This window comes from Oncorhynchus gorbuscha, linkage group LG06 (assembly GCF_021184085.1).
Source record: "Oncorhynchus gorbuscha isolate QuinsamMale2020 ecotype Even-year linkage group LG06, OgorEven_v1.0, whole genome shotgun sequence".
NCBI classification, from domain to species: domain Eukaryota; kingdom Metazoa; phylum Chordata; class Actinopteri; order Salmoniformes; family Salmonidae; genus Oncorhynchus; species Oncorhynchus gorbuscha.
In genome coordinates, this window is record NC_060178.1 from 18,893,575 (window position 1) to 18,907,162 (window position 13,588).

Sequence of the window (13,588 nt, forward strand, 5' to 3'; positions counted from 1 at the left end):
GCTTTTGTTACGCAGTTTGTATGATTCGACAACGCTTTGTGTGTCCTGGAGCGCTCTCTGTGTTTTAAATGCTTCAAATGTTCCTGGGATAAATCCGATTTATTCCCGGTATTGAAACTTGGTCTATGCTGGAGATGCCAAATCTTTTCATAGGGATAAATATTGTGCTGATGGTTTGCTATGGTAACTTTCACTTGGCAACATTGTAACATTCAATGAGACATAGACCAAGACAACGTGAGGTGATGAACCCTGAGGGAGAATGTGCTAGGCTCCCTTGTGCTTTCTGCTGTATATAATTAAACCATGAGCACCAAATGGCATTTGAAAAGTGTTACTTTCCTGATCCTGACAACTCTATACAAGTCCATACTGTTTAATGCACAATGAGTCTGAATGGACATCCACTGTGTGACGGGGTGACTCACCAGACGGTCGGTGTGTGGTAGGGGAGGAGCGTGGGGCTCTGGCCCTCACCTCTGAGGCTGTGTCTGGGGTGGTGTTGACTGAGGGCCATGGGGTGACCCTGGGCCTGGTTCTGGGTCTCACTCTCCTCTCCTGGGACCGGCCGGTGCCACTGGCTCCTAGCCTTCTTCAGCCAGCGCCCTCCCAGACCCCACTTCTCCAGGTAAACCCGACACAGCTCATAGTTCATGGCCGAGTAGTAGAGGAAGTCCAGGGCTAGCAGCACCATGACGAAGAAGCCATAGATCCACACTCCTACTAGGGCTGTGTAGTTACTGTAGAGGACAGATAGGTGAAGAGAGAGACGGAGACGGAGTGAGAATGGCGTGAAATATCATTCTAAATATTTGTATGTTGCATTTCAAGCATATTGTTTTGTCATTTAATATTACGGTAAAGGGAGTGTTTTACTGAGATGTAAAGGGCCCTCTCATAGCCTATCCATTTGAATAACTTCATTGCTCTTCAATATTTTGTCCCAGTATTCAACACCAACACATTTAATGTATTTCACACTCCATAAGGATGTATGTGGTGCATTAAACCATTTGCGGGATTCACTCTCCAATCCATAAATCGCCGCAAGGGAAAAATGAGTGCAAATAGTTTCCAATTACACTTTACCTCCACGAACAGCGTTATGAATGAGACTTGTAATACATGTCTCGAGGATGTGCTACTAAGATGATGGTTTTACGGAGCAGAGCTGTGCATTAGAAAAGGGACTACCCAGGAAGACACTACCCATTCCTATTAGAATGCAAAACTCCACATAAAATGATCATTCTGACCAAGAAAGGCAGTTGAGAGAGGATATTACGGCCAAAGTGAGGTTTATCATATGGAGGGAACACCAAAGCTTGATGATTAGTTGATTATTATCAGCTGTGTAGTGCTAGGGTAAAAACCAAAACGTACACCCCTTGGGGTCCCGAAGTCCGAGTTTGGGAAACCCTGGTCTAATGCATAACATGCTGACCAAATAGCTCCTTGGATGGTTTTGTAGATATTTCACAACAACAGGAATAATAAACCCACCATGGTCACTAGCTTTGCAACTGCACTCAAACAAACCCAAACAAATCCCCTGTTTACCTTGTTTCACTTCCCTCGCCAGGCCTGTGGGACATATAGCTGACTGTTTGCATAGCTTAGCAGTCTATGGTGATGTGTAAATCTGTCTGTTTAAGGGCAGTGGGGCCATTCAGGAGTGTATTTAAGTGAACCTAGAGTAAGCAAAGGGGACTGTTTGGACAGCTGTCTGTGTGGAGAGATTGATGAGAGCAGACTCACCACACAACAACAACAAATGTTAAACTACGTTAAACAAGGCAACTTTCCTAATGCATACACATGAAGTCATCACCTGCTAATACCAGTACATGGTACATGGTAAGCTACAATAATAGAATAGCTCATGCTCCTAACAGTAGATAGAACGCTCAGCGTCTCAGACCCAGAGCTATTGCCAGTTTAACCTGGGGCCAGTGGTAAATATCACCACTTCAGCTGTGCAGTCCAGAGCGGAGGAGGATGAAATGTCCTCCCATTATGTTATCAGCCACTAGATGAAATATCCTGACTTGCCAGAGGGGCTGTGTAACTGGCCATAGAGAGCACCCGCTGAGAGGGTATTAGAGGAGAGAAAGAGAGAGTGCACGAGAGAGGGTATTAGAGGAGAGAAAGAGAGAGTGCACTAGAGAGGGTATTAGAGGAGAGAAAGAGAGAGTGCACGAGAGAGCGCACTCTATGTTTCTGTTTGTCAGGGAGTACTTCTACTGAGCTCCTTTACACTCTGGGAGGTCATTCTTCCCTGTCTGTTCTCTTACTGAGCTCCTTCACACTCTGGGAGGTCATTCTTCCCTGTCTGTTCTCTTACTGAGCTCCTTCACACTCTGGGAGGTCATTCTTCCCTGTCTGTTCTCTTACGGAGCTCCTTCACACTCTGGGAGGTCATTCTTCCCTGTCTGTTCTCTTACTGAGCTCCTTCACACTCTGGGAGGTCATTCTTCCCTGTCTGTTCTCTTACTGAGCTCCTTCACACTCTGGGAGGTCATTCCTCCTTGTCTGTTCTCTTACTGAGCTCCTCCCAACTCTGGGAGGTCATTCCTCCCTGTCTGTTCTCTTACTGAGCTCCTTCACACTCTGGGAGGTCATTCCTCCCTGTCTGTTCTCTTACTGAGCTCCTTCCAACTCTGGGAGGTCATTCCTCCCTGTCTGTTCTCTTATTGAGCTCCTTCACACTCTGGGAGGTCATTCCTCCCTGTCTGTGCTCTTTCTCCTGTAGTCCACAATCAGCTTCTTGGTCTTACCGACATTTGTAGTGTAGTGCAGTATTATAGTATACTGTATAATATTATACTATAGTACAGTATAGTAAGATACAGTACACTAAAGCACTTTATTAAACGTTGCTGAGAGATGGCAGCCCACCCACTCACTCAGTAACAAAGCCTCTTCACTGCTGTGGTTCTGATTCTCTCTGTAGGTGTATATCAATGTCAACGTGCCCTTTGAGCACCAGTCAAATGGTGTCAATGAGTGGGATATTGTCAAGGGAGCTAACAGCTTATCAATCACTAACATTTAAAGGCCAGGGATTTTTTCTCTGTGGAAATGTCTCAATTGTGAGTGAAAAGCTAATGGCTGTTTCCTTGCGGATAACATTTTCTATGTTCTTAAGGTATGCGCTCGACCTAATGTAAGTAGCAATTTATAATAACAGCACACTGTATAATAGAATCACAATAATTAGCCTACTAACAGACAAGGAGCAGTACCACTCCATATATACACCGCCAAAACCTGAATAGGACTCACTTGTGTTTGAAGCCGTCTGTGGTGGTAGTCAGGTTGACCTGCATGACCGTCTGGAACTCAGTCTCCTTACAGCAGTACTTGAAGGCTGTGTTGTTGTGGTGACAGCAGAACATGTAGGTCTTGTTGTCAGAGAGACGAGGGCAGTGGAAACCAAAGTGGTAGCGCCCCTTGTGGTCGGAATATGGTTCACACACTCTGAAATTAGCTGATAGAGCTGTGGAAGAGAGAGAGAGAGAGAGAGAGAGAGAGAGAGAGAGAGAGAGAGAGAGAGAGAGAGAGAGAGAGAGAGAGAGAGAGAGAGAGAGAGAGAGAGAGAGAGAGAGAGAGAGAGAGAGAGAGAGAGAGAGAGAGAGAGAGAGAGAGTCTAATACTGTAGTCTTCTTGGAAAGCACTTACACTTTGTCAGGTAAAATATTTTTCGGAATTGTTTTACAAATCTGATAAATGGATTATAATGATTGGGAACATCATGATTCAGCATGTTGTGATTTCAATTACATTGCAAATGATGGAAAACCAAACAGAAATCAAGAGGCATTTACTAATATCTGTAGAAGGATTATACATTTGATGGATTGAGTCAACCAGAGAGGTGTTTCTTTTTGATGGGAGTCATGGAAACATAATTTGGCAGACTGGACTCATGTAGATGATCACCAATTACCAATCTGTCATTGTAACAGACCAGAGATAATGATTAAGTCTGTATCTTATGTCATTGTGGACCACTTGTCCCGACGGTCATCTTCCTCCTGCTGTCCATCGCAGGTCAGTGCGGTTTTAACCTCTTTGTTATGGTGTGTGTGTGTGTGTGTGTGTGTGTGTGTGTGTGTGTGTGTGTGTGTGTGTGTGTGTGTGTGTGTGTGTGTGTGTGTGTGTGTGTGTGTGTGTGTGTGTGTGTGTGTGTGTGTGTGTGTGTGTGTGTGTGTGTGTGTGTGTGTGTGTGTGTGTGTGTGTGTGACAGACACCACTTGTTAGACAGACACAGTCGCAACCGATCAGGATTGACAATTAACAATTTGGCATCTTAAAATATTTTATTATAATATAATTACAGGTAAAAGCGTCCCCCATAGCATATCTGGGGAAAGCCCTTCTAGCATTAGGGAGTGAGTGCTGCCTGCACTAGCAATGACAGAGGACGAGAGGGGGGTAATGATATATTTCTGCTGCTGATGGTAAAGATATTATCTAATCCTATGCAGGCCAAGTAGGAACAGATTGGTCATTTGAAAGGGGAGAACACTCAGATCTAATGAGCTTGGCTTATTGCCTCACTCTGGGCCGGCTGACTGAATGGCTGACTGAATGGCTGACTGACTGGCTAGCTGGATAGCTAGAATTGACTTCCCTCCGACTCTCTCTAATTGTCAGGCTTTTGCGTCCATGCTGAACAGGGAAGTAGAATGAGGAGTGGGGAGGCTGTAATAAAGCCTTACTCCAGAGGTTTAAAGTCAGAGATTGATTTGAGAGACAGAGAAATTGGCTCTTTATTCTACCTTGTATCTTTGCTAGGAAATAAGAGAAATTTGATTGTATTGGATGAGAAAAGGAAAACTTCATCTTGAGGTTTAATAGTATGTAGACTCTCACAAAAGTGTGTGCACTCAAACACACTCACAGCAGTACATTCACACTCACAGCAATTCATATCTCATTACCCTTCTTTATCTGTGAAATAACCTCTCACAAATAGATATATGCCACTTAAGCTTCTGAAATACAATTTTTGTCAGCACTCAAATCTGGAATTCATATACTTGTACTGAACTGATAGAAAAGAGGAGCTTGCAGATGTCACAGAAAAATATAGATGTCATTTGTGTACATTTTCAGGGACAATTTCTCAAACCTGTACAGACCAGACCTGTAACTGTATACTGCAAGATAAAGGTAAATGTGAAGATGATACATAAATCAAACCAGTAACTTCTAAAAGGTCAAACATCAATCCCAAACTGACATTGGAAAGACAGCATTATTTATTCAAAAATATTCCCATCTAACTCCGCCTCTGGTATTCTGATCCTATAGCTAATCTCATAATTGACAGGATATAAAGGAGGGGTCAGCGGTAATAGTAGGGTGAATTGGCAATAAGGAAGCAGAGCAGCTCGGGATCAGAAGTGGACCATAAAGTCCTCTAATGATGCAAGACTTAAAGAGTTAGGGAGAGGCAGACCAGGGGGAAGGCAGTCTCAGTCTTATTAGAGGGGAAACAGCTGGATCTGGTTAGGAAATCATTGTAAACGTTGCCATGTTGTTAATTACATTAACACCTTTACAAGTTTAGCATATTACAGTAAGCAGTTTGGCTCTATTGTTACGTTTATAACCTCAACCTGTGAGCTGAAAAAGAAAAAATCAAGATAACGTTTGTAGGGTACCGACAGAGTTTCACAAATGCAGTAATCAACAATGATGTTTTACCATGCAGAATACTGTTCCTGAGACAGTCATACACCAGTCTCGCTTGCCAGACTCACAGGCAACTATGGGAAAAGACTACACACTTAAACACAAACACTGTGACGGAGCAGGCCATACCCTGTGCATATCAAGAGGTTCAAATAATAACTGGACTGATAAAAATGGTCAGAATTCAATAAATATTTATTAGGCTATAAAACAGATGTTTTTAAAGAGGTTGAAACCCAGACCATGCTAAAAGGTTATTAAAACAAAACTTTTCCTGCAGAAAATATAGCAAGTCTACCTCTTCCAAGCATTTTATTCCCCACTGTTCAAACAGACCACCTTTCAAGACACAAACCAACACACCCGAAAACACTGAAATTGACAAGACAAACTACTAAAATCTTGAGGATGAAGTTGATGTTAAATGTACAAATATGCTTGAATAATGTCCGTTTTGGGCCCAATTAACACATAAGTAACAAAATCACACATTTAATAAAGGTGAAAGTGAAGATACATTGAATGCAATAAAATGCCATCTTCACACACACACACACACACACACACACACACACACACACACACACACACACACACACACACACACACACACACACACACACACACACACACACACACACACACACACACACACACACACACACACACACACACACACACACACACACACACACACACACACACACACACACACCATAACAAAGAGGTTAAAGCCGCACTGACCTGCGGTGGACAGCAGGAGGAAGATGACCGTCAGGACATTGAAGGACTGCCGGCTGGTGACAGTCATCTTCGGGTCCTCATATAGGACAGAGGACAGGAGGGGAGATTTTCTGCTTTAGCTGTACCAGGACATCATCTGCTCTCTGACCCAAACAATCACATTGCTGCTTCTGTCCGGTGAGCCACCTAGATGCAACAAGAGAACCAATGAATCACTTAATTTCATTAAATGTATGTACATATAAAGCCTGCTGTGGAAGAACTATATCAACAGCTGTCAAAAAAGGGCTACAGAAACTAAGAGTATAGAATCTTTGGATCAAATAACATAAATCTAACCACAGGTTATTTTCTCTGATTGGACAATTGCGCCTTGCAGCATTCACCAAGGACCAAAACCATTTGAAAAAGTGTTTCTCACCCTTCAAATAGTTGTGATCAATAGGAGTGCTTGTGTTGGGACTCTCTCACCTAGTGATAAATCATACAAAATGAGAAGAGGACCCTGTCTGGCTACAGAGGTTGTTCTCGATGAGTCTGCTTGTAGTGATGCATCACAGCAGTTCATGGAGGAAATCTCTCGTTTAAATACCGAGTGTCACCCGCGAGGCCTGTGTCGTGGCTTCCATTAGCATCGCACCACTCTATCAAACCTGTCCAACATCCGTACACTGTGGCTTAGTGAGATAAATGGCTTAGGAGGCACACTTTTTTTTCCTTCTTTTTTTTTCCTTTTTTTTTTCGTAGTGAGAAATGAGGACTGTTTCTGCTCTTGGACAAGTTTTTGCCTCTTGTTTATGATTAAGTTAAGGATGAAGTGCAATTGGTCACTGTGTGTTCCTGTGGATTTGATGTTAATCTGAAATTGTGAAATTTAAAACCACAGACTTAGTCATCAAACACTCTGAATAACCATGAAGGGTTTTTAGTTTAGTGCGACAATCTCCTCTTGCTCGTCTGAGATACAGATACAGAAACACTAATCAGCAGTGTAGCTACATCTGTCAGAGCTAGGAGGAATCCTACATCTCCCAGGGGGAAGAGGAGAAAGCCTGGTGAGGCTGGTTCCTGCTTCATAACATTGACGATGCAGAAAATGTGGATGTCTGTCTGCTGAGGCTGTTGGTCTCTATCACTCTGTGTGATTTCTGTCAATCTACCCATACCTGGTCCTGTTTGGTGCAGTATATCTAGCCCTGGCCTGTATGTCCCTGACAAGAAAGGGGCAATAGGTACTGTTGGCACACAACCAAAGCCAGATGGCCGCCATACTGTATAGTGCAGTATGGAGAGAATACTGTTTGTGCCATTACAGTATTGTAGGGTTTTTTCAGTTTTTGTCTTTAATAGCTCTTTCCTCCTCAGGGAGGTAGTCAGAGAGTCTCTCTAGACTGAGCTTGTTAGGGCAGCCGTTCCTTTCTTTTCCTCTGCCTTCTGGAGAGAGAGAGAGAGAGAGAGAGAGAGAGAGAGAGAGAGAGAGAGAGAGAGAGAGAGAGAGAGAGAGAGAGAGAGAGAGAGAGAGAGAGAGAGAGAGAGAGAGAGAGAGAGAGAGAGAGAGAGAGAGAGAGAGAGAGAGAGAGAGAGAGAGAGAGAGAGAGGATGAAGGTATTGGGTTCTGTCAGACAACATGTGACTCGTGGCCAGGGATTCCCATCCTCTGAAAGATCCTCCTTCCTCCTCCCCAGGCTGTCGTTCACAGGGTTTTACATGAATTCTGCCTTTTTGAATCTTTTTTTAAAATGTGGAATCTCCCCTTTGTGTCATCGGCTGTCCTATTTAAGTCTACATGGTGTAAACAGACATTTATTCTGATAAACAAAGAATCTGATGTGGAGACAGAAGGTTTACATAATGAGCTTAATGTAAGTGAAGCAGAACCCCTATTCGCAACACACACACAGAATATATTCTCCGGAGTTGAACACATGTACTGCACATGTGAACAGACATGTTACACAAATGGGCAGCAGGCTGTTTGCAGCATGTTAATTAAAGACTGTCCTAAGATGTAACGCAAGATGACAGAATATTCTAGCCATTCTTTCTAAAAACAACAACAAAAACTGAACAAATATTATGCAATTTAAGCATAATTTGCTAAGGAGCAGCACAAATTAAGCACAAATTAAGGAGCAGGCAGAACACCATATTCAATCTATTACAGTATTATGCACAAATTGCATTTTTTTCTGGGCTGGACAGAGAAAGAAACAGGAGCAGGAAATGTTACCAATTACTCCTGCATGCTGTCATGCTTCCACGTGTCACCAGAGGGTCACAGAGACCGTCCTAGAGACATTTACGACACTCAGCTGTGTCCTATTTAGAGGTGTGTTTTCTGTTGTCTTTTGCTGAAGCTTGAATTATGTGCCGGTTTCGCTTGTCTCTTGAGTGAGTTTATTTGAGACTTAGTGTTTGTTGTTTTCCCATTGATCCTTCCATTACCATTTCTCAGTAAAATATTATGTTTATACTTAATCGCTGATTCCTTGTCTGGTCTCTTCTCTGCACCTAGGTCCAACCTCACCATGTCACAGCAAGCTTCAGCCCACAACATTTAACCAGCAGAGATCACCCAGATCAAGAATGTTGTAAACCACCAAGGAGTACAGCTGGGGCGGCAGCAATAACAACTCCTCCTGATATCAGAAACCCTCCAGGCACTTACACACTTCCTCCAACCACAGTCCAACCTCAACCCAGGAGGAGCCAATGTCCAAGTCTCATCACCCAGTGCTACAGCTGTCGTCGTAGTTCCTCCAGGGAACCCAAGATCCCAGCCCCGAGCGGTATGACGACAACCTGGGAGAGTGCAAGGGGGTCCTCGCCCAGTGCTCTCTGGTGTTTGAGCTACAGTCATCCTCGTTCCACACCAATCGGGCCATGAATGCCTACATAATCGCTCTACTCTCAGGCAAGGTTCTGGCATGAGCTACGATGGTGTGGGAGCAGCAGCCACCATCCTGCAGCTCCATATTAGCTTTCACTGCAGAGCTTCAACCACTCTGCCGGAGGACGAAAAGCGGCCTGCCGACTGTTCAACATCCGCCAAGGGACCAGACCAGTGGCTGACTTCGCCATTGAGTTCTGCGCCCTGGCCCAGAGTGGGTGGAATACGGAGGCACTGGTCACCGCTTTCCACCGGGGGTTGTCTAACTCCATCAAGGATGAACTGGCCTCTCGGGAACTGGGAGAGGACCTCGAGTCTCTGATAACGCTGGAAATCAGGATCAACAACCACCCTTTGACACTATCCTGGTTTCCTGAGCACCCCAAACCCCCCGAACCCAGCACTGAGGAGTCCATGCAGCTGGGACGCACACGCCTGAGCCCACAGGAGCGTGACAGGCGCATGCGTGAAAGCTACTGACTCTGCTGCGGCGGTCTCGGCCATCTCCATGCTACATGCCCAGAACTGACGGGAAACACCAGGGCTAGCCAGGACAAGGGGAGACCCTGACAAGCTGTGCAGTTACCCCAGGCTACCCAGTCACCGTCTGTCACTACCTGCAACCCTCCACTGGGACAACCGCCAGCACCAGATTCAAGCATTTGTGGACTCCAAGGCCGCAGATAATTGAATTGATCAAGACTTCGCCAGAGAATTACAAATCCCCTGCGTGAAATGTCCCATCCCTCTGCAGATTCAAGCCCTCGATGGACACCCCATTGGCTCAGGCCAGGTGGAATATCAGTCCAAGCCCATTCTACTGAAGGTATGGGTGAATCACTCTTAGTTCTCTTTTGATCACAGCTACCGAGAACCCCCTTATCCTAGGGTACCCCTGGCTAGCGCTACATAACCCACTACGCTCCTGGTCCACGGGACACATACGAGACTGGGGTAAGAACTGCCAGATTAAATGTCTAAGAGCCCCACCTAGAATCTCGCTGTGCCGCCCTGCATACATTGAAGACCAGGACTTCTCCGCTCTCCCTCCCGAATACTTTGACCTCTGGGAGGCCTTCACTTCAGTAAGAGGCAAGCCGCCACCCTCCCTCCTCATCGTCCATACCACTGCGCCATATAACTCCTACCCAGCTCCAACACTCCCCAGGGCTGTCTTGACTCCCCCTCAATCCATGAAGCTGCAGTCATTGACAAATACATCCGGGAGTCGCTGGAGCCAGGTTTCGTTTGCTCCTCAACATCCTCGGCTGGTGCAGGTTTCTTCATGGTGGGAAAGAAGGATGCAGTTCTATGTCCCTGCCTAGGCTATGTAGGAGCGCTGAGCAGGATCATGATTAAGAACCGCTAACCCCTATCCCTGTTGTGAGCCACCTTGGAGCTGATGCCCTGTCCCGCCAACACGATGCCTCTAACGAGGAGAGGGGACTCCGAGCCAATCATCCCCAGCTCCCACATTGTGGCTCCTGTGTTATGACAAGCCCAGACCCAAGAACCTGATGCTGGTGGGGCCCCACTAACAGACTTTATGATCCACGATCAGCCCATTCTGAAGTGTTACAATGGAGACACGCCTCTAAATAATCTGGGCATCCAGGGGTTAATCAGACACTGGACTTCCTGAGGCGGAGATTCTGGTGGCCCAACATGATTGAGGATGTGAGATACTTTGTTGCGGCCTGTTCCACCTGTGCCCATAGCAAGTCATGACAGCTCCAACCTCTGCCCATCCCCAGCCGGCCCTGGTCCCACCTGTCCGTAGACTTTATCACAGGGTTACCTCCATCCCAAGGTCTTACCACTATCCTGGTGGTCATTGTTCGATTCTCCAGGGCATCCCATTTCATTGCTTTACCCAAGTTGCCCTCAGTGAAGGAGACTGCTGATCTCATGATTACCCATGTCTTTTGACTACACAGACTTCCGCGGGACATTATCTCGGATTGTGGGCACCAGTTCATCGCACGGTGTTCGAAAGCCTCCTGCTCAATGTGGGGGGAGGCGGTGAGTCTCTCCTCCGGCTTCCACCTACAGCCGAATGGACAAACGGAGCGGGCCACCCAGGAGCTGGAGAAGTTCCTCCACTGTTTAGTCTCCACATAGGCCAGCAACTGGAGCAAGTTCCTTGCCTGGATGGAGTTTGCTCACATCCCACTGCCGGTCGCCATTCGAGTGTCAGTTCGGGTTCCTCCGTTCCCCTGTTTCCTGAACAAGATGCCGAAGCGGGGGTGCCATCAGCCGAGGCGTTCATCCTCCTTGCTCCTCTCATCTGCACGACACGAACACCAGGCAACCCGGCACCGAAAACCTTTTCGGCTCCTCCGACTGGGTCAACAAGTGTGGCTGTCCACCTGTGATCTTCCGTTAAAGGTGGACTCGTGGAAGCTCGCTCCACGCTACATAGGCCCATTCAAGATCCTCAGTCGCATCAGCCCGGTCACCTATCGTCTCCAGCTTCCCAGGTATATGAGAGTTTGTCCATCCTTCCATCCCTCTCATCTCAAGCTGGTAAGGACCAGTTTCTTCTTCTTCCCCCACACCTGCCCCTCGGCCCCCTCGACTTGTCGATGGTCGCCCGACCTTCACTGTCTAGTGTCTGTTGGAGGCAGTACCTGGTGGCCTGAGAGGGCTACAGCCCCGAGGAGTGGGTGTGGGTGCCTGACAGGGACATCCTGGATCCGGGACTCGTTCGGGACTTCAACCAACTATGTGGTGGTTGCCCTGGCTCCGCGGCTGGATCAGCTCCTAGAAGAGAGGATACTGCAGGATACTGCGGCAGAGACCATCCTAGAGACATTAACAACACCCAGGTGTGTTCTATTTACTCATTATGATTTCCCTGTTAAAAAGGTGTGTTTTCTGTTGTCCTTTGCTGAGGCTTGATTTACCTGCCGGGTGCGTTTGTCTCCTGAGTGAGGTTTTCCCAGTGTTACCCAGTGTTTTTCCCAGTGTTACGCAGTGTTTTTCCCAGTGTTACCCAGTGTTTTTCCCAGTGTTACCCAGTGTTTTTCCCAGTGTTACCCAGTGTTTTTCCCAGTGTTACCCAGTGTTTTTCCCAGTGTTACCCAGTGTTTTTCCCAGTGTTACCCAGTGTTTTTCCCAGTGTTACCCAGTGTTTTTCCCAGTGTTACTCAGTGTTTTTCCCAGTGTTACCCAGTGTTTTTCCCAGTGTTACCCCGTGTTTTTCCCAGTGTTACCCAGTATTTTTCCCAGTGTTACCCCGTGTTTTTCCCAGTGTTGCCCCGTGTTTTTCCCAGTGTTACCCAGTGTTTTTCCCAGTGTTACCCAGTGTTTTTCCCAGTGTTACCCCGTGTTTTTCCCAGTGTTAGTGTTTTTCCCGTGTTTTTCCCAGTGTTCCCAGTGTTTTTCCCAGTGTTGTTTTTCCCAGTGTTTACCCAGTGTTTTTCCCAGTGTTACCCAGTGTTTTTCCCAGTGTTACCCCGTGTTTTTCCCAGTGTTACCCAGTATTTTTCCCAGTGTTACCCAGTGTTTTTCCCAGTGTTGCCCCGTGTTTTTCCCAGTGTTACCCAGTGTTTTTCCCAGTGTTACCCAGTGTTTTTCCCAGTGTTACCCAGTGTTTTTCCCAGTGTTACCCAGTGTTTTTCCCAGTGTTACCCAGTGTTTTTCCCAGTGTTACCCAGTGTTTTTCCCAGTGTTACCCAGTATTTTTCCCAGTGTTACCCCGTGTTTTTCCCAGTGTTTTTTGCCCCGTGTTTTTCCCAGTGTTAGTGTTTTTCCCAGTGTTTTTTCCCAGTGTTACCCCGTGTTTGTTACCCAGTGTTTTTTTCCCAGTGTTACCCCGTGTTTTTCCCAGTGTTACCCCGTGTTTTTCCCAGTGTTGTTACCCCGTGTTTTTCCCAGTGTTGTTTTTCCCAGTGTTACCCAGTGTTTTTCCCAGTGTTACCCAGTGTTGTTTTTCCCAGTGTTACCCAGTGTTTTTCCCAGTGTTGTGTTTTTTTTCCCAGTGTTACCCAGTATTTTTCCCAGTGTTACCCAGTGTTTTTCCCAGTGTTGTTTTTCCCAGTGTTACCCAGTGTTTTTCCCAGTGTTACCCGTGTTTTTCCCAGTGTTACCCAGTGTTTTTCCCAGTGTTACCCAGTGTTTTTCCCAGTTGTTTTTCCCAGTGTTACCCAGTGTTTTTCCCAGTGTTACCCAGTGTTTTTCCCAGTGTTACCCAGTGTTTTTCCCAGTGTTTTTCCCAGTGTTACCCAGTGTTTTTCCCAGTGTTACCCA

At 46.2% G+C, this 13,588-nt stretch overlaps 1 protein-coding gene across 1 annotated transcript in view; it reads right to left on the reverse strand.

Moving 5' to 3' along the window:
- Positions 1 to 13,588, reverse strand: part of LOC124037648 (protein shisa-like-1a) — a 43,316-nt gene that overhangs the window by 14,427 nt on the left and 15,301 nt on the right. The window contains exons 2-4 of the mRNA XM_046352575.1: positions 6,448 to 6,633; positions 3,286 to 3,499; positions 429 to 740 (exon numbers count right to left, since the gene is read on the reverse strand). Coding sequence (XP_046208531.1) covers positions 429 to 740; positions 3,286 to 3,499; positions 6,448 to 6,514 — 593 coding nt within the window. The 5' untranslated portion in view covers positions 6,515 to 6,633. The remainder of the gene's footprint in view (positions 1 to 428; positions 741 to 3,285; positions 3,500 to 6,447; positions 6,634 to 13,588) is intronic.